Source organism: Ursus arctos, unplaced genomic scaffold, assembly GCF_023065955.2.
Source record: "Ursus arctos isolate Adak ecotype North America unplaced genomic scaffold, UrsArc2.0 scaffold_32, whole genome shotgun sequence".
Classification (NCBI taxonomy): domain Eukaryota; kingdom Metazoa; phylum Chordata; class Mammalia; order Carnivora; family Ursidae; genus Ursus; species Ursus arctos.
Genome location: NW_026623008.1, coordinates 17,400,970 through 17,421,163, shown reverse-complemented (window position 1 = coordinate 17,421,163; position 20,194 = coordinate 17,400,970). Strand labels below are relative to the sequence as shown.

The 20,194-nt window shown below is 50.9% G+C and overlaps 1 protein-coding gene across 1 annotated transcript; it reads left to right on the top strand.

Annotated features, from left to right (window-relative positions):
* The first annotated feature begins 7 nt into the window (after positions 1-7).
* Positions 8-19,545, top strand: IFNLR1 (interferon lambda receptor 1). Its single transcript, XM_026516545.4, has 7 exons — positions 8-132; positions 3,551-3,674; positions 9,262-9,446; positions 12,167-12,309; positions 13,754-13,913; positions 14,443-14,576; positions 15,665-19,545. Exons 3-7 carry the CDS (start codon positions 9,332-9,334, stop codon positions 16,445-16,447), a joined length of 1,335 nt encoding a protein of 444 aa, XP_026372330.3. The 5' UTR covers positions 8-132; positions 3,551-3,674; positions 9,262-9,331; the 3' UTR covers positions 16,448-19,545.
* The last annotated feature ends 649 nt before the right edge of the window (positions 19,546-20,194 follow it).

The following is a 20,194-nucleotide window of genomic DNA, read 5'->3' as shown; positions in this document are numbered from 1 at the left end:
CAACCTGTGGGCCGGTGAGCCCGGAGGTGGGAGGTGGGACCCGGCCGTACCGGGCCGGCAGCGCTGGAGCCGGCCTGGCGGGGGTCGGGCGGTGGGTCCCCCTACTGCTGTGCCTGCTGCAGTCTACTCTAGGTAAGCGCGGGGGCCGCGGGGCCGCGGGGCGGGCGGGGGCCGCGGGGCGGGCGGGGGCCGCGGGGCGCCTACCCCGGGTGGCGGAGCTCCGGGAAGGAGGGAAGTGACCGCAGCCTGCCCGCAGCCTGCACGCAGCCCCGGAGCAGGTGCGATCGTCCCCGCCCACCCACCACGCTCTGTCTTCTAAACTGGGACTTGGGACGACACAGAGGAGAGTCTTTGAAATTCCTTTCTGGGACGAAACTGACCCAGTTTCCTAATGCCACTTCAACTCCAGGTGAACAGGAAAAGACAGTGGCAGTTTAAAAGGCAGCTGCGCTGTTTTATAAAGTGCTACTTAAGGTTTCCTAAAGGCACTGTCCCCTGCCTTCATAAGACACTGGATCCTCGCTATTAGGGGAAGTCCTGCCATCCCGCGCAGCCCCCATCCCTTCCTCCCGCAGACGGTTTCAGAAGCACCACCCAGACTGAGGGGAAGGAGCTGGGCTTAGTCTGTGCGCTGCTGTTACTCTAACAAGCCACCTTTTTTCTCTGGGCCCCACTGGTAAGTAAGGTGGTAGCAGGGTACAAAACACCCCAGGCTAGGACCCAACCACCAAACCCCAACCAGTCAGGAGAAGGTCCCAATATTGCCCCCAATCTTAGACTTCCTAGTCTTAGGCTAACAATTTAAGAGCAAGAAGAGTCCTTGGGCATAATGTAATACTGATATTAAAAGCCAACATTTCTTGAGCACCTTCTTTGTGCTGGACACCACATTCCCCTATTTAAGTGGTACAACCCAACCGTCCTATGAGGTAGGGAATTTTCTCCCTTTTCAGATGGAGAAACTGAGGCTCAGAGCAATCAGGGGAATTGCCCAAGAAGGAAAGCGCAGGTGGGACACATGGAAGAGAAGACTGAGGCTGAAGCAGGTGTGGCCAGCTTTGGCCGATGGGGTGGGCAGCTGGAGCAAGCCCACCCATCCTCCTGGGTCAGCTCAGGGATGCCCGAGCCCCTGGCGTCTCCACAGCAGTGACTGTTACAGCAGCTGGTAAAGGACAGTGCACTTGTGTGTATGTGGGGGTGGGGAGGGGACCCTCTGTCCCCCTGTTTCACCGTCAGACTCAATAGTGTTCCTGTCTGGACCTAGCTACACTTTTACCTGAGGAACATGTAACGCACCCGACACAAACTGTGGCGTGTGACAGTTTAGGGTGAAGCGCAGCCAGATCCAGGCTCGAATCTTGGCTCCCACACAAACCGGCTGTGCAGCCTCCGGCACATTTTTACCATCTGTCTCTGAGTCTAGTGCCCCTCCGTGGAAGCGGAATGACACCTACTGCATCGGTGGGTGTGTCCTAAGGACTGAAGGAGGTTTTGTGCATAAAGTGCCAAACCAGGGCCTCGCCCCCTTTGAAGGCGCAGTAGATGGTAATCGGTCTAGCGGCTATTTCTCCTGTGGGTGTGTCCTGCCTACAAAATACCTTATAATCTGTTTGCAGACAGACTTTGGCCTCTGCTGCTCGGCTGCTAGAAAGCTGGGGACCGTGACAGTATCTACACCCCAGTGATCCAGGTCCAAGTAGGGGTCACAGGATGAGGTGGAAGCCGGCACCCATATTTGGGTTAAAAGGCCAGGGGTGGGAGCTGTGCCGTGAACCATCAGTAGACTGGCCCCCGCCCCTCCCCCACGCCATTCTGTAACTGGTGTGGATTTCTGTCACCACCTGTGTGACCCTTCAGAGAGCTGAATTCTCACAGGACCCTGGGCTCCTAAAGGGCAGGAATGGATTATATTCCTCTTTGAAACTTCTGGCACACAGTGGTCCACAGATGTCATTGACCAATAGTGGTTCATCGATGTTGGAAGAATAAAGCTGAACAGGCCCATGAGAACCTCAAGGAGGAAGTGTGGTCAAGAGCTCAGAATTTGGAGCTGGCTATTAGGCCTGGATTTGGCTTCCGACTCTACAACTTATTACCTGAGAAGTCCTCTGTTCCCTCATCTCTAATGTAATGGTCACGGTTAGTACCTACCTCCTAGGGATATGGGAAGGATTCAAAGAAAATGCAACGACATCCTTAGCATGGCTCCTGACACATCGTTAGGACACAATACAGGTTGGCTGCTATCATCATCACTGTCATCCCCCTCACCCTCGCTACCACTACTTCGAGATGTTAGGGAATTGACATTTAAAACAAATCTTTTAAATATTAGATGGTTAAAAAAAAAAAGAGTCTGAATGGTGAACACGAGGCAGTCAACGACTCCTGGGTTCAAAGTCACCCAAGAGAATGTAGTAGTTTGAGAAGGACAAGAAGCAAGATTGGCTGCAGCCCAGTGAGCCCGCTGGGGAGCTATCAGGGAGGGGTCGACAAGATGGCCTGTCATGTACCTCACTAAGGAGCATGGACTTTATTCCAAAGGCCAGGGAAGGGCATGGAACTGGGGAGAGGTGTAATCAGATGTATATTTCAAAAGATGAGGGTGAGCAGTGAGGAGGGTGTCGAGGAGGGGATGTCAGGGAAAGTGTGGTTTCCCTTGAGGGGCGTCAGGAAAAGTGTCGCTGAGACTGTGACATCTGAGCAGAGATGTGAAAGAAGCAAAGGCATGAGCCTGATGGAGATCCAGGGAGGGGGAGCCGTCCAGGCAGAGGGAACAGCTGGTGGTAAGGCCTGGCGGTGGGGCGTGCCTGGCATGCTCTAGGAACAGCAGAAAGGCCAGTGTGGCTGGAGAGCAGGGAGCACACGGAGAGCAGTGGGTGGGATTAGGTAGGTCTTGAGGGGGGAGCAGGATTATAAAGACTTTGGATTTAACCTTGAATGAAAGGAAAGCCATTAGAATTCTTCGAGCAGAAGAGCGACATGATCTGACTTTGATTTCCCCCCTTGCTGCTATGTGGAGAATGGACTGAAAGGACAAGGTTGGAAGCAGGGAGACCAGTTGGGAGGCCTTTGGAATAATCCAAATTATCACAATATTCATTCCTTCAGCAAATATTTATTGTGCATCTACTCATGGTCAGGGACCACGGCAGGCAAGCTCCAGGGACATGGCTAAGAATGGAACTGAGTGCCTGCTCCTGAGACCCTCAGGGCTGTTCCCTCCTGGAGTCCAGCAAATCCAGTAGACGGTTAGATGGTTCCTGTTCGGAGGTGTTCCACTGAAGCCCTCAGGTGCCAGATGGGCCACTGAGGCCTAGGGAGGGGAAGGGGCTGCGGTACAGGCAGTCAGTGGCACGCCTGTGGTTGGAATCCTGACCCTGGGTTCCCAGCCTACCTCATGTCACCTATGCTTTAGCTATCTCAGATGACTCCTGGTTCTCAGCTCAGCGAGCACCTGACTGCCCACCACACTGCTCTTCAGCTCCAAGCGGCCTATGTCAAGACCAGCCAGGAGCTCCAGGCTTCATGACCTCTTTCTCTCCCACAGGGAAGCCCTGTCTGGCCCCTCCCCGGAACGTGACCCTGCTCTCCCGGAACTTCAGTGTGTACCTGACATGGCTCCCAGGGCCTGGCTACTCCCAGAATGTGACCTATTTTGTGGCCTATCAAAGGTAGGCGGGAGCCTCCAGTCTGGCGTTTAGGGAGCCTGAAGAGGTGGGCAGAGGCTGGAGGGGCGTGTCTGGGACAGCTGCGCCGGGTGTGGTCAGCTTCCTGGTTCTCTATGTCCCATGGGAGACGCAGGTGGCAGGTGTTTGGAGAGAGCGTTGATAAAGGTCTGGAGGTGGGAATGATGTTGATTAGGGCACAGCACGCAGGTGTTGGGTCTGCCGGGGCTCGGGAAGATCTTCGAGAAGCATCGGAACAAGGTTGGGGTAGAGCTACAAGGGCACAATGGGGGCATTCTCCAGGGCCTGAATGACATGCTTGGAGTTGTTCCAGCTGACAAAGGAGGGCAAACCCGTGGTAGGCATTGCCATAGGATCACCCTTTTCCCTATGAAGCCTTGAGGTCCCTCTCAACACGGCAGCCCAGGGAGCCATGACTAATCCAGAGAAATCTGAAAGCAGAAGCAGACATCCTTGCACATAGATGGTAATCACTTGAGGTTCTTTGCTAGGAGAGTAAGATGATGAAAGCAGATAGTCAAGAGGACTCATCTAGGTGGGTGAGGAGGAGGAAGTCGGAAGGGGAGGGAAGTGCCGAGTGGGCAGGGCCCACCTGGGCCAGGCTGGGTGCCAACATCTTGAGTCAACGTTTCACTTCTTTCCTCCCTGTAGACCCAGGCAGGCACTGCATTGCCCCCATTTTATTTTATTTTTTAAAAGATTTTGTTTGTTTATTTATTTATTTGAGGGAAAGAGAGTGAGAGCAGGGGGAAGAGCAAAGGGAGCACGGAGCCCGACATGGTGTTCAACCCCACCACCCTGAGATCATGACCTAAGCCGAAATCAGGAGTCGGACGCTAAGTCAACAGAGCCCTGCACATCCCCCATTAGAGACGAGGAACCTGAGCTCGGAGAGGTGCTATGATTTGCCCAAGGAAACCAGGGATGGAGCTGGAAGGAAAAACCCCAGTCTGTCTGACCCCGAAGCTGATGTGCTTCCTGTTCTGTCCTGGTCCCTCCTTCTGTAACATCCAGATGTGAGTCGGGGTGCCTATCTCGGAAAGGGGCAGATGCCCAGCGAGCTTTCAAAAGAAAGAATGTACAGAGATGTATCAAGAGTCAGGACACACCTGATGTGAACTGTGTGTTTGCTGTGTGTCCACACATGAAACATGTTTATTCTCACACAACCCCACAAGGAGAGGTGTGGCACCTGCCGTCTGCAGGGCAGAAGAGGGAGGCCCCCAGATTCTAGTTTGCTCCAAGTCACAGAGCTGGGAACAGCGGAGCCGGGACAGATTGATTAGACTTGAAAGTCCATCCTCCAGACCTTTATGATGTTGTCCTTCTCTGTTACACCTTTTAAACACCTGTGAGGATTCTAAAATGATGATATTCTAATTGCATTATTCTTTTCACTAGTTAGGTGGAATTATTTTACAAAGAGATGCTTCCTCTCTTGTAGCATTTGATAGTGTACTATTCAGATAGGCAAGACAGGACAAATGCTTGATTGTGTGTGTGTGTGTGTGTGTGCGTGCGTGCGTGCGCACACACAAGTTTTCAAGATCATGAATTGGTTCCCTATTGTCTCTCAAAGGCAATTGCTTTGGTTTTTTTATTATCATTATGAACTCAAGAACTTAAACATATCTGATGGCTTCAATCCATTGCAACTTGTCTACTCATTAAAGCTTGAATTGTCCCGCCTTTGGCCAGCGAAAATCCTTTCAAGTTAGCTTCTGAGTCCTTTTATTTGACGCTAGTAGTTTTGATTATTTTATTGCTGTTTTACCAGGATGTTCCAGGCTCATTTGCACAATTCCTGACCTAAAACCTGAATCAGCCATTTCTCCATTTAGTAGAAAATGGTTTTAAAGAACACGAGCTGTGTGCTAGCTGTGTTGATCACTACTTAGCGCTTGCTTTCAATCTTTTCAGTAGACAAGGTGAGGGAGGGAGGTAAGTAGGTAGGTAGGTAGATGGATGGATAGACAATTCTAATCCCACCTCTGTTCCTGGCTTCTACTGAGATGGCTGATGAAGTCCATGAGTCCCTGTGCATGATCTCCTTATCAAATAACTTCCCAGCCACACCCTCACCCTTGGTGTTCCTTCTAGAACTTACTTTCTCATTTTTTGCCATATGCATAGGCTGAGAATTTTCCAGTTCTTGTTCCTTTTTGCCTAACAGTCCTTTCTACGTGCCTCTCTCCCCTCTCCTTTTACCATAAGCAGGAAGGAGAAAACAGGTCCCATCTTCAACACTTTGCCTAGAAATCTCCTCACCTAAATATCCAAGTTCATCGCTTTTAACTTCTATTTCCCACAAAACACCAAAACACAGTTCAGCCAAGTCCTTTGAGACTTTATAAGGATCTCCTTTCCCCCAGTTTCCAGTAAGACATTCTTCGCTTTGCATCTGAGCTCTTCCTAGAACCACCTTTGACTCCATTTTCCTACCAACAGTCTCTTCAGGGTACTCTGGGCATTTCTAGCATGCACCTGAAAACTCTTTCCACCTCTAGCCATTTTCCCAGTTGCAAAACCACTTCCACATTTTTAACTGTTTCTTACATTAGCACCCCATTTTTGGTACCAAAATCTGTCTTAGTCTGCCAGGGCTACCATGACAAAGTACCATAGCCTGGGGGGCTTAAACAACAGACATGTACTTCTCACAGTTCCAGAAGGTGGTAGTCCAAAATCAAGGCATCAGCAGGTTTGCTTTCTCCTGAGGCCTCTCTCCTTGGCTTGCAAATGACTTCCTTCTCTCTCTGTCCTCACATGGCCTTTACTCCGTGTGAGAACATGCCTGGTATCCCTTTCGATTCCTTACAGAATATAAGTCCTATTGGTTTAGGACCCCACCCTTATGACCGGATTTAATCCTCATTACCTCTTGAAAGGCCCTATCTCCAAGGACCTATACAGTCCCATGGGGGTTAGGGCTTCAGCATGTGATTTTGGGGGGAATACAATTTAGTCCATAATATCTAATAAACTGGATTTCACCACATTTTAAACTTTTACTCTTAAAAAAAAAAAGCCTGAAGAAAATGAAAAGGCCAGCTACTGAGAAAAAAAATATTCACAATATATACAATGGAAAAGGACTAGTATCCAAAATAGATAAAGAACTCCTGCATCTCAAGAATAAGAAGACAGATCACCCAAAAAGACTTGAATAGTCACTTCACAAAGGAAGATATTCGAATGGCCGAAAAGCACGTAAAAAGATATTCAATAGCCTTAGTCATCAGGCAAATGCAAATCAAAGCTACAATGAAACACTACCACACACCAATAGAATGGTTAAAATTAAAGGGACAGACAATACTAAGTGTTGACAAGCACGTGGAGTAACTAGAACTCTCGTGCATTGTTGGTGGGAATGTACAGTCACTCTGGAAATCAGCGTGACAGTGTCTTGTTAAGTTTCCACCTTCAGTTACCAAAACCCAAATTCTACTCCTAAAGCTTTATTTAAGAGAAATGAAAACATATGTCCATACAAAGACGTGTACGTGAACATTCATACCAGTTTAATTCATAACAGCCCTGACATGGACTGAATCGTACACCTGCAAACTCATATGTTGAAGCCCTAACCCTCCCCCACATGACTGTATTTGGAGATGGGGCCTTTCAAGAGGTAATGAAGAGTAAATGCGGTTGTAAGGGTGGGGCCCTGAACCAATAGGACTATGTGCTAATATTTTTGCTAATATTTTGTTCATGGTTCATGTGTGGCTCAACCAGTTGGGTTCTATTTATGTTCATTAGACCAACTTTGATAATTATGTTTTTCATTTTTGTGTGTTTTACATAATTACTGATTATTTTTCTTTGTTCAATCATCAATTACTGAGTGAGGTGTATTAAAAATTTCTCATTTTGATTGTGGATTTTCTATTTCTTCCTATAGTTTTGTCTATTTTTGCTGTATAGGGTGTAACTACTTAGCAGGCACGTATAAGGGGGAATTTTTATATCTTCTGACAAATGGAATCATTTCTCATTTTGTGGTGATTCTTCTCATCTTTAGTATTTCTTTGGACTTTAAAGTCTATATTTTGTCTCATATTAATATAACTACACCAGGGTTGGGTTTTTTTTTTATTGTTAGTGTTAACATACTACACTCTACCAAGAAACAAAACAGAGGAGTTCTTTCCAAAAATCTGTTCTCTTTGTCTATGCCCATCTCAGCCTCCTCCATTCACCTATCTCTTGGTCCCCAAATCCAGGAGTAGCCGTGAATTCTCCTCTCTTCTTGTCCCACATCCAATCCATGAGCAGGTCCTACCTGCTTTACCTCCGAAATATATCCCCGGTCCAGTCCCTTCTCACCGTCCTCATCTCTATTCTCCCTTAGACCACTGCTGCAGCCTCCGAGCTCGTTTATCAGAGTGATCTTTTTTTTCATTAAGATTTATTTATTTATTTGAGAGAAAGAGAGAGTGCACACGCATGAGAGCCAGTGGAGATGGGCAGACGAGGTGGGAGAGGAAGAGAGTCTCAAGCAGACTCCCCACTAAGTGCAGAGCCCAACGTGGGAATCGATCTCGTGACCCTGAAATTGTGACCTGAGCCAAAACCAAAAGTCAGATGCTCAACCAACTGAGCCACCCAGGCACCTGGAGAGTGATCTTTTAAAAACAGAAATTAGGTCATCTCCGTCCCTCTATTCAGAACCTTCCAGTGGCTTCCTAGCACAATTGGAATAAAATCCAAGCTCCTTACCAAGATGTGGAGGCCCCGCCTACTGTGCCCACGCACTCCTCCGCCCACCTCTCTAGCCTATGGGCACCTCTCCCTCCCTTGTCCATTGGCCTGCCGCCACGCTGGCCTCCTTGCTTTCTCCTGGACAGTTCAAGCTCCTTCCCACTGCAGGCTTCTGCTTTTGCCATTCCTTCCCCCAGGGCTACACCTGGCTCCCTTGCCATTGAGGCCTCAATACTACCTTCCTCGCCTTTCCTGGGCCACCTTTGGAAAGTATCCTCCCACATTCCCCATTACCACTGTCCTTACCCGCTCCTGGGTTCACCTCGCTGATGGGATGATTGCCTTTCTCCCCCTCCCACCAGAATGTAAGGTCCCGAGGGCAGGACCTGTCAGGTGTTCCCAGTTACCCAAGAATAACGCCCAGTGTGCAAGTCCCTTCTCTGGTCCCCGGTGTTGTCAGAAGGTTGTTGTCACAGACCTGCATGTCCCCTCTAAGAACCGCACAGCATCCGGTACGATGCCTGGCACGCAGCAGGTAGCCCAAGAGGCCTGAATGAAGAACATGGGAACTGGCTGCAGTAGCAGCCACCACGTGGCCCTGGGGAGGCAGGAGGATGAGGAGGCTGACCCGCTGAGGCCCCAGAGCTAGGGGGGAGCAGAGCCAGGATCCCACCACCTACTTCTCTCCAGAGCCCAAGCTCCTAACTAGACTGTTCTCATTCTGTCCTAGTCCATGGCTGGCTGGTAGGACAGACAGACGGATGGACAATCGGGCAGATAGAGGGACAAGGGAGCACATGTCTGCTAAGCTCCCTCGCCCCCAAGGCAGAGTCCACAGCCCAAGCTCTCCTGTCTCCTCCCTCAGCGCTCCGACCCCCAGACGGTGGCGAAAAGTGAAGAAGTGTGCAGGAACCAAAGACCTGGCATGTTCTTTGATGTGCCTGGAGAAACAAGACCTGTACAACAAGTTCAAGGGCCGTGTATGGGCGGTTTCTCCCAGCGCCAGGTCCCCCTCGGTGGAGTCCAAGTACCTGGATTACCTTTTTGAAGGTAAGTCTGTGACGAAGGGACCTGGTGGGAGACTCCCTGTCCAGGAACTTGTCTGAGTGGCACTGCTGTCCTGGCCACCGTCTCCCACCTCCCCAAAGCAGAGGACAGCCGCGTGTAGCCTGGCTTCGTGGCAGGGGGTTAGGGGACTTCCACCGGCACCAGCAAGCCCATTTGCACCTCCTCCCGTGACGTTCTTCATCTTCCAGTGAACACCTTAGTCGTGAACTATACAAGGCAGTTTATATACTTATTCCTACTTTTTATGTTCAAATTCTCTTTAAGAAACAATTTTGGTGGGGGGGGGGCGCCTGGGTGGCTCAGTCAGTTAAGCATCTGCCTCCGGCTCAGGTCATGATCTTGGGGTCCTGAGATTGAGCCCCACATCGGGCTCCCTGCTCAGTGGGGAGTCTGCTTCTCCCTCTCCCTCTGCCCCTCCTCACCCCCCCACTTGTGCTCTCTGTCTCTCAAATACATAAATAAAATCTTTTTTAAAAAAAGAAACAATTTTTTTTTTAAATTCCAGTTTCAAAAGTAACTTCTCTACACTGTAGAAATTGGGGCGGGGGAGAGAAGGAGAGAAAAATGGAGAGGAAAGCATTCCCCACACGTACCACATTCAGAAATCACCAGTGTTAACACTGAACCAGGAGAGCACTTTTCTTTTCCCAGTATATTTTATTTCTAATCCTAATGACAAAACTGTGGGGTTTCTTTTCATCAACCCATTTTCTAAAAAATAAACAAAGTACAATTCACAAAAGTGAAGGAACTTGCCAGGACATACAGCTAATAAGGGGTGGAGGTGGAAGGAGAATCTGGATCTTTTTAATCTTGGTCATGGTGCTGGACCAGACCAAGAGTGAGGTGGGGTGGTAAGAAGGAGAAGAGAAGGGGCGCCTGGGTGGCACAGCGGTTAAGCGTCTGCCTTCGGCTCAGGGCGTGATCCCGGCATTCTGGGATCGAGCCCCACATCAGGCTCCTCTGCTATGGGCCTGCTTCTTCCTCTCCCACTCCCCCTGCTGTGTTCCCTCTCTCACTGGCTGTCTCTATCTCTGTCAAATAAATAAATAAAATCTTTAAAAAAAAAAAAAAAGAAGGAGAAGAGAAATACTCAGACAATAGCCTCACGGAGCTGAGATCTGGAACTTGCTGCCCAGTCTTCTCAAAATATTTGAGAGCAGAATAAGGCTTGGAGAGAGAGGAGGAAGGGCTTGAATGAAATCGTCCAGGGAGGGTAGCCGAGAGGAAGAAGAGCTGACCGGGGTAGGAGAAGCTGGCTGGGTGGATAGATAAGAAGGGGAGAAGAATGGATGGGTAAGAAGAAAGGCAGCATGGAGGGGGTGCAGGAGGACATGGCAGAGGGGAAGAAGGCTACCTGGAAAGACACATGCTAACTAGAAAGGAAGCATGTGTGGATGGGAAGCTGAAGGAGAGGAAGGAAAGGGAGCTGGAGGGATTCTTGGGTAGATAGAAGGCTGGGAAGAGGGACAAGATGGAAGGACAGGAGGAAGGAAGGGAGGGAGGACAAGAAGCAACAATGTATGGAAAGTAAAGAAGAATGGATGGGTGGGGAGGACGGAGGGTAAGGAAGTAGGGGGTTAGCTAGCCTAAAGATAGGAAAACAGTCTAAAGGAACAGGAAGAAAGGAAGGAGTGTTGGTTAGAAAGAAAGGAAGGGGGGCGCCTGGGTAGCGCAGTCGTTAAAGCGTCTGCCTTCGGCTCAGGGTGTGATCCCGGCGTACCGGGATCGAGTCCCACATCGGGCTCCTCCGCTGGGAGCCTGCTTCTTCCTCTCCCATTCCCCCTGCTTGTGTTCCCTCTCTCGCTGGCTGTCTCTATCTCTGTCGAATAAATAAATAAAATCTTTAAAAAAAAAAAAAAAGAAAGAAAGAAAGGAAGGATGGGCAGGCAGGCAGCCAGGCAGGCTAGAAGAGTGAAGGATGAACCAATACTTGGGGGAACAGGGAGAAGAGATCAGGATAGAAGGAAAGATGCAGTGAGGAGGTTACTTTTTTATTATTATTAATTTTGTGTCTGCCTCCTCCTCCCTGAAGCTCTCCTGACTCTCCCACAGCACACCCCAAGCCGGAAGGAGCCTTCCTGCCTTTTTCCGCCCTCGGCTGTGACCCTGCTCATTTGCTCTCTTGAGTCTTGGTAGTTTGCATATCTCATTGCCCCCTCATTTCCCTCAACTCCTGGAGGTCAAGATCCTCATTCCCTCCAGCTGCCTGCTCAGGGCTTAATATGTTATCAGTGTCCACTGGACTCTGACCTACAGAACTGGGAAAGAACGTGTGCGTGTTGTTTTAAGCCACCCGTGTGTGGTGATGTGTCAGCGGCTGTCAGAAGCTGATACAAGGGGGCGGGATTCAGACAGACCAGTGGTACGTGAGGGCACCCAGGTGCAAGGGGCAGGAGGAGGAAAGACAGGTGAGCTGTGAGCCTGGCCTGTTCATTCCACCTCTCTAATCTCAGTTTGCCCTTCTGGACGATGAGAATAGTGGTGTCTCCCTTTCGGGGTCACTGCGGAGCTGAAATAAAATGGCTTTAAGGCTCTTGACGCATAGTAGGTCCTTGACAAACACTAGAGCCACTTTCCCTTTCCAGGAGTGTTCTCTGGGCTGGGGGGTGGGGGCACGGGAGCAGGGTGGGGGGCAGGCCTGCTGGGGGGGGTGGAGGCAGGGGGATGGATGCTGACCGGTCCCAATCTCTTTCTGCCAGTGGAGCCAGCCCCACCTGTCCTGGTGGTCACTCGGACAGAGGAGATTCTGAGCATCAATGCCACCTACCAGCTGCCCCACTGCATGCCCCCACCGGATCTGAAGTATGAGGTGGATTTTTGGAAGGAGGGAATCCGGAACAAGGTAAGAAGCCCCTTTCCTAACCCCCAGGCTGGACCTCCCTCCCCCACTGCCCCACCAAACCCCAGTATGTCTCACCCTCCCTACTTTCTGCACACCTCCTCCAGGAAGCCCTCTCACTCCTGGCAGTCATCCCTTGACTCTGTGCAGTATGATTGGCCTACAGCCCACGCCTGCCCTTCTCCACCTAAGAGGCCAAGCATAGGACATCCTGCCCCTACACATTATAGGTAGTAACAGCACACCTGTTTTCTACCCAAAATATATATTCTTAAATTATGAAACCCTTTTGTTCAGTGAAATCTGATTGAAGTATGATAGGCTCTAGGAGGCCCGCTTGCCGAACCGCTGGACTCATTACCAAAAAAAATCAGAAAGCGCTGGTACATTCTAGGAAGGAAAGTAAAAGCGCCCAGAGACTACCACAAATACCCCGTTTCGGACTTGTTTCTCATGTAGGCACGTGTGTGTGTCTGTGCATATCGACTGATGGCAGGGGTTGGCAAACGTTTTCTGTAAAGCGCCAGATAGCAAATGTTTTCTTATTTTGAGGGTCACGTGGTCTGTCGCAGCTTGTGGACTCTGCCTCTAACTCACGAAAGAAATCACAGACAATGGGTCAATAAACGGGCATAGCCATGTTCCAGGGAAATGCTGTGTGCAGAAAAAGACGGCAGGCCAGATCTGACCCATGGGCTGTGGTTTACTGACCCCTGCTCTTATTCCTTCTTTCTTTCACTGAACCGGCCAACATTCACACTCCTGACCGCCTGCATATGTACTCTGGACCCTACATCTTCTTCCGACATGGTCCCTGCCTCCAAGAGCACCACGAACAGGCTAGACCAGCGCTGCCCGGTAGAAATACAGGGGGAGCCACGTGTGTCATTCTAAACGTTCCTCACTAAACTATGTAAAAGAAACAAGTTCATTTGATTTTAATAATATATTTTATTTCATCCAGTAAAATGTCATCATTTCAACATGTAAATAATATAAAAGTCCCGGGCATGTTTTGCGTTCTTTTTTCACACAGTCTTTGAAAGCCAGTGTGTATTTAATGCTCAGAGCCCATCTCAGTTCAGACCAAGGGCTACTGGACTGGGCAGGGCAGCCCTGGAGTTTTCTGGGTCGGTAATGACTGGATGACGCCCCCTACCCCCCTGAGGGCAGGAAGCCTGAGGAATCTGCCCTTCAAAATGGGGACCCGCAGGCCCTGGGGGGGGTGCACACAAGGGGGACCCGGAGCGGCAGGACTGCTTTTGAGCGCACACCATCTCTGCTTCAAGACTCAGTGGAGAAGAAAGCAACAATGTTGCTCCCTAATGCTTAAACTGGAATGCGGGGGCGGGGGGAGAAGATGCGGGAGTCACTGGCGTATCCTCCCGCCCCCACCCTATCCTGCCCCCACAGCTGCTCTGCCCACCTCTGCTGTCTCTCCAAACAGACGCGATTTCCCGTCACTCCCCGCGGCCAGCCAGTCCACATCCCCCTGCAGCCAGCCGCCAGTGGACACTATTGCCTCAGTGCCAGAACCATCTACACCTTCGGGGATCCTAAATACAGCGAGTTCTCCAAGCCTACCTGCTTCTTCCTGGAGGCCCCAGGTGAGTGCCAAGTGATACAGAGGTGGGGACGTCCCCCCCACCGGGACATGTTCTCTCCATCCTATGGTGGTTCAGGGCATGAGTCTACAGACAGACTCACCTCAATTAAAATCCCAGCTCCACCGCACTTACTGTGTGTCTTTGGGGAGCTTATATCACCTCTCTGAATCTTGGTTTCCATAGTCTGTAGGATGGGTTTACTCTTATGAGGATTACACGGGATAGTGCGTGCGAAGCCCACAGCACATATACCGTTATAGATGGGAGCCCTGGTCATTGTTTCTGTAGTTCTTTTTTTTTTTTTTTTTTTTTGCCAAATATTTATTTATTTGAGAGTGAGAGAGCAGGCACAAGCTGGGGTGGGGGGAGGGAGGACAGAGGGAGGAATCTTTCAAGCAGACTCCCCACTGAGCACGATCCCAGGACCCTGAAAGGATCACTACCTGAGCCAAAACCAAGAGTCAGACACTCAACAGACTGAGCCACCAGGTGCCCCGTGGTTCTGTCGTTCTTATTTTTCCTTACTTAGGAGCCCCCTGGGTATTCCTGGTGCTGCTACCACTTCTGCTTCCCCTGCTGTTGGTCATTGCCATAGGCTATGTGATCTGGAAGAGCTTCAGAGAGAACCCCTGGTTTCAGCGGGCGAAGACGCCGAGGGCCCTGGTATGGCAAGTGTGGGCGTGTGCAACAGAGAGGGAGGGTTATTGAAGAATAAGGAAGTGGGGCTGGACTTAAAGACATGAGTCAGATAGACTATCAAGATAGTCCAGACTGCAAACATCTCCTATCTTCATGTCTAATTTTCCACCATTAGTAATTCATTCCTTTGGCACCTAATTCAAATGGCAAATATACCTGGGAGGGAGAAGTGCCTTAAGTCCCCATAATGAAATAACTTCATCTCTGCTATGGATTTGTCAGGTGCCAAGAGCAGAGCCCCCAGCTTTGGGACTCGGAAGATATGCTCAGATGGGGGAAGGGGAGAGGGTGGTGCCAAAAGGGGAAATCTTAGAAGGATCCCAACACTTAGTTCACAGTTTAACCAAGAGTGAGTCTTGCCCAGGCTGACCCCAGAATCTCCTCACTTGTCTGCTGGCTCACTCCCTTAGAAGCTGGAGCACAGGGAAGCCTGGAAAGATCAGATGGGTCCGATTTGTTCAAATGAAGGCCTGCCAAGGGCGGCTAGGCCATAAGATGCGGCTCAGTGGGCCCTCGGGTCAGGATGGCTTTGAGGACCAGTTCTGAGTATCTGCCACACCGGAGTGTTTTCGAAGTCCCTAGCTCTGGGACCAGCAGGGAAATTTCAACTGAACTACAACCTCTATGTTAGACATTTCTGTGCTCGGCCGCACCCCGCCACCTGCTCAGTACGTGGAAAGTCACCGCTGAACTTCCAGCAGCCAGCACCTGCCCCAGGGGGCTTCTTCTGGCCTCTGGTGTCCACTGCACCCATGCATGTGGCTGGCCCGGAAACCAGCATTGCTGCCACCCTTTCCACCCCTCACCCAGTGGCACCCTGAGGTGCGTGGGCTGCACTGGCTCCCAGCTGCCCTGGGGATAACTTGCCTGATGATAGCCTCTCTTGGTGGCTCTCCCCAGCCCCACTGAGTTCTCCCTTACTGGTGTTTCCTGGGATCACTTCCCAAAAGAACGACTTACATTTGAATCCTTGTCTCAGGGTCTGTTGCTAGGGAAAGCCATGCTTCAGGAAAGCCTGAATTTTCTGTTCTTTTCTCCCCTTCCCAAATCAGGACTTTTCTGGATGCAGATACCCCGTGGCAACCTTTCAGCCCAGTGACCCCGAGTGCCCAGATACGTTGATCCTCTGTCCACAAAAGGAACTGACCAGAAGGGTCAGGCCAAGCCCTGGAGTCAGGACCCCAGCCACTGTCCAGGCAGGATCAGAGAAGAACAATGCTGAGAAGGAGGAGGAGGACGAGGACGAGGACGAGGACACAGATGACAACATCAGCTTTCAGCCCTACCTTGAACCACCCCCCTTCCTAGGGCAGGAGCACAAGATCCCGGGGCACTCTGAGGCAGGCGGCACCTGTAGTCCTCCTGTCCAGGTCGAAGGCTCCTCTGCTACGGATGCTTCAGACAGAAGCTGGGCCAGCACGGGGGGCTCCTCCCCCTGGGATGAGCCTGGGTCCTCTTGCTATCTGGCCAAGAAGACGCTAGGCCAACGGCCGGGTGGGGATGGGTGTCAGGAGCCTCTCCCACTGCTTGAATTCTCCAAGGATGTAAGTTTCCCGGAAGATGCCCTGAAAGATGACCTCTCCTCCTGGGCCAGCTGGGGCTCTACATCACCAGGGCTGAAACTGGTCCCTGGAGAGCCCCCAGTTTCTCTTCACACACTGACCTTTTGCTGGGACAGCAGCCCTGAAGAGGAAGAGGAGGAGGAAGGAGGAGAAGGATGGGGAAGAGGGAGGGAAGCAGAAACTGAGGATGACAGTCCTGGCAATTGGGGGGCTGGGAGCCTGCGGAAGACTGAGGTTGGAGGTGGGACACTGGGACATTACATGGCCAGGTGAGTTGTTCCCCAGCCTCCCTCCAAGACTGGTCCACTGAGCTTTCCTAGGACCCGAGATGCCACCAAGACTTGAGAGCCTGGGAGCATCACCGCTGAGGCTGCAGAGGGTTCTTGCAGCATTTTGGGAACCCCAGAGTCATTGTCAATTGGCTTGAGCAGTAAGAAGCTACCCCATCCTTTTTGACTCACTGGCTTTGGGCTGAGCTCCAGGAGGGGTGGAGACAAGAATGGGCTGAGATCAGAGGTTGTCTGGGTGTCGCATCACTCCCCTGCCTTTGGGGTGACAGGCCAGTTAGAAAAATCATCCCTGGACAACATGAAACAGGTGAAGTCAGGTCACAGTGGACACCAAGGGCTCGCATCCGCAGGGGGCCATCTGGATCTGGAGGAAGGAAATTTGGAGCCCATCTTTATCAATGTCACGCCTTTCTCCGGCACCTGCTGAGCTCCCCCTCCCCCAGGTCTCAGCCTCCTGGTTTATGAGTCCTCTAGGGTGGGCCCCAGTAAAGAAAAATCTAGGAAGCAGGGGATGTTGGAGAGGAAGGAAATGGTAGTCATTATTCAAATCCCAGCCTCTGACTCATGGAATTACACAGCTTTTATGGTCAGACGACCTGGGTTCAAATCCCAGCTCAGCCATTTACCAGTCATGTGACTTTGGGTAAGCCACCTTCCTTCACTGTCCCTGGGTTTTCTCACCTGCAGCTGAGGGTCCCAAGAGTGAGATGTGTAGAATGGTGCCTGTCACATCCCTCATGCTCTCTGCATGGTGGCTGGTAGGATTCTCCAGCCTCCCAGGCTCTGAGAGGACTGCTGGGCATCTTAAACTGTGACCCCTAAACTGTGAGCAACTAGCGTTCACCTTTCATCTGGCCTCACCTCTAATCTACCTCCTGCCTCCTACCTTCACTTCCTCTCTCCTCCTGCTCGGGAAACTGCACTCTCAGAAGCCAGAGCCCAGCCAAGAGGGACCCTGACCCCTCTCCCCTTTCCCAGAAAAGAAGGAACCAAATAATCCACCTTCCAGGGGTCCGATTTGTTGGGGTCGGGGTTGCAGCCCAGCAGAGAATTGGCCTCCTGGGCCTGTGATCCCTGTTTTAGACAGCACTTTAGACTCTTCAATTATGAAGAAGTCCCATTTTCCCTTCCAGCTGTGAGAATCCAGTGTCTTCTGGCAGCGGGTATGTGAAAAGGTGGGGGAGAAGCAGTAAAGTATCCCCCAAATTGAGAAGGCACTTTGAGACTGGAAATGAACCCGGCCACTGCATACAGTTTACACAGAGTTTTATTCAGGGTGACGCACTGACGGGGGGATTGGACGGAGGGTAATCCGTGCAGAGGCATAGTTATTCGGCAAAAGTCCACAAGTGTCCTAGAGCCAGGGGACGCTCAGAAGGGCGTTGTAGTGAGGTCAGAGGGTTCGCACACACCTCAGAGGGCTGGAGCGCACCTCATTGACAGCTAACCTTTCCTTAGACCCTGTGGCCCCACAGGTGTGTCAGGAAGGGGAAAGACTGTTATCTCTAACAGGTTCATGGGAGGCCAAAACATACCTCCCCCCCATCCTGGCCCTGGTGGGCATTACTAAGGTATGTATATTAATCTCCAAGGGCTCAGAACACATAGCCTCAAGAGAGGTCATGCAGCGAACATGAACAAGATGGAGGGCCAAAGATGGAGTCGGTATGGTCAGAGCTCCTACTGTCCTTACCTGGGGGTGGTGAAGGGTGTTCTCAAAAAACTGCCTTGTTAACCTATACCCACCAGTGCATGGGCGAGCAGAGCTGAGTTTTCAACCACAGGGACCAAGATTTTTGTCATTTTGTGGCTGGGATCTGAACCATCATGGTTCTGTGACCTCGGCCCTGCCATTTAACTGCCAGCACTTAACATTTCTCCATTTGTGAAGAAAGCATCTTCATAGCCATTTTACCCACAGAGCTGTGGTGTTTTGAAGGCAACATGAAGGTTTACCATGAAATGAAAGATCTGGAAAAGGGCATCTGCTCCAGGGGTTCTCAAGCCACATTCCCAAAAGGTCTTGGGTTTCATGGGAGTAGTCTCAATTTCAGGGGCCACAGTGGGCCAAAGTATCCCCCACTTCAACCAGAGCGGCCTCCCTGAGCCCTGGTGTACCCCCATGGCCTCCCTTCCGTGTGAGGCTGTGCTCGGGGACTCCTCTGCTCAAGAAATCAGCAAGCCACTTGGTTAATTGAGTACCTGTCTTTCATTTCAAACGAAGAAATGTCAGCTCGCTATGTATGTCCCTAAGGGTGAGATCTTTGGTCTCTGGCCAGCTGGGCCAACCCCTGTGCCCTTGGCCATGTCAACAAAGTGCCGGTCTCAGCAAGGATTTCCAGAAGCACAAAGCTGGCAAGAGGCCTTCACCACTGCTGGGACTCAGCACCCATGCGCACGCATGCACGCACGCACACACGCTCACACGTGCGCATGTCCACAGGGGCTGAGGCTTGCCCACATCCCTAAGCACAAAGAAGAAACTCAGCATGCCACCGTTCCCTCTGGGACCCAGCTGAGCGGCTTCATGGAAGTAGTTGTGAAAAACTAAAAGCTGCCATCACTATTGTCTTAGGCCTCTATGAAGGAACCACTTTCTCTCTTTTCCTAAACCATGCTATTTTTTTTAACTTGTTATTTTTTAAGCATTGTTTTCAGAGCTTCATTTCTGAGAGTGGCTGAGCTTTTTAATAATTCTCAATGCCAGCTCCTTCATCCTCATTAAGTCACTAACAAAAAGCCATGGGAAGCATTAAGAAAGAGCATGATACTCAGGATCATAACTTGTCAGGTATGCTCAGCACTTAGCTGCTTGCAGAGCCTCCCCCTGCACATAGTAGCGGCCGGGAGGCGCCCAGCATGAGCCGTGGGGCCAGCGGGAAGGATGTGCGGGGGATGCCCAATGCTAAAGCAATATTATGATTCTTTAGCGCCCTGAGATCATGCATTGTTCTTAGGTATTTGTATCCATGTCTAATTTTGTCCTATGTTGATATCATATTTAACATAATTTCCTAATGGTCTCGGGTATTTACCCTAAGTTGTTCTAAATAAAAAGCTCTATTTTTAGAGAAAACGGCAGGATTGCATGGAGATGTGTGTGCTCTTGTTTCTCAAAATCTCCTTCCCATTCATCTAGCTCTTAGACCACAAGGGTCTTGCGTTGGGTCCCCAGCAGCAGACCCAGAGACCAGAATTCAGGGATATAAAGCAGTGCTGTGATTCCAGAAAGCACCAATAGGGGAGTGGGAAGCCAGCCAGGGAGGGAAGGCAGCCTGTCCAGGTACATGATCAAACATGTTGCTGAGCAACTCTGGGCAAAAGGGGTTCAGTGTGGGACTCTCCAGGTTTATTTGGCCAGGAGCAGGAGTTGGGGAATGTATCCACCCAGCCTGTCAGTCCTGTGCAGAGGGCCGCCACGCCGTGCAAGTCCGCGATCTGTGCTGTTGGAATCCATCAGGTTGAGTGTGTGAGAAAGATGAGTGCCGTGGGGGCGGGGGAAGAACAGCCGGGCCACCAGCTACACTGAGGCCCAAGCTGTGCCCACTACCCTGACATCTCACCCTATTGCAACAATGGTCCCGGGAAGGATAACAGAGCATCCTCCGCGGCTGGCCTTGCAAACCCGAACTCATTCCAGTAGATCTCTGCTGAGAAGAAGCTCCCAGATTCCAGTGACTCTCCCAGGACCACCTGGTAACTGACCAGCACGGCCTGCAGATCGTCATTT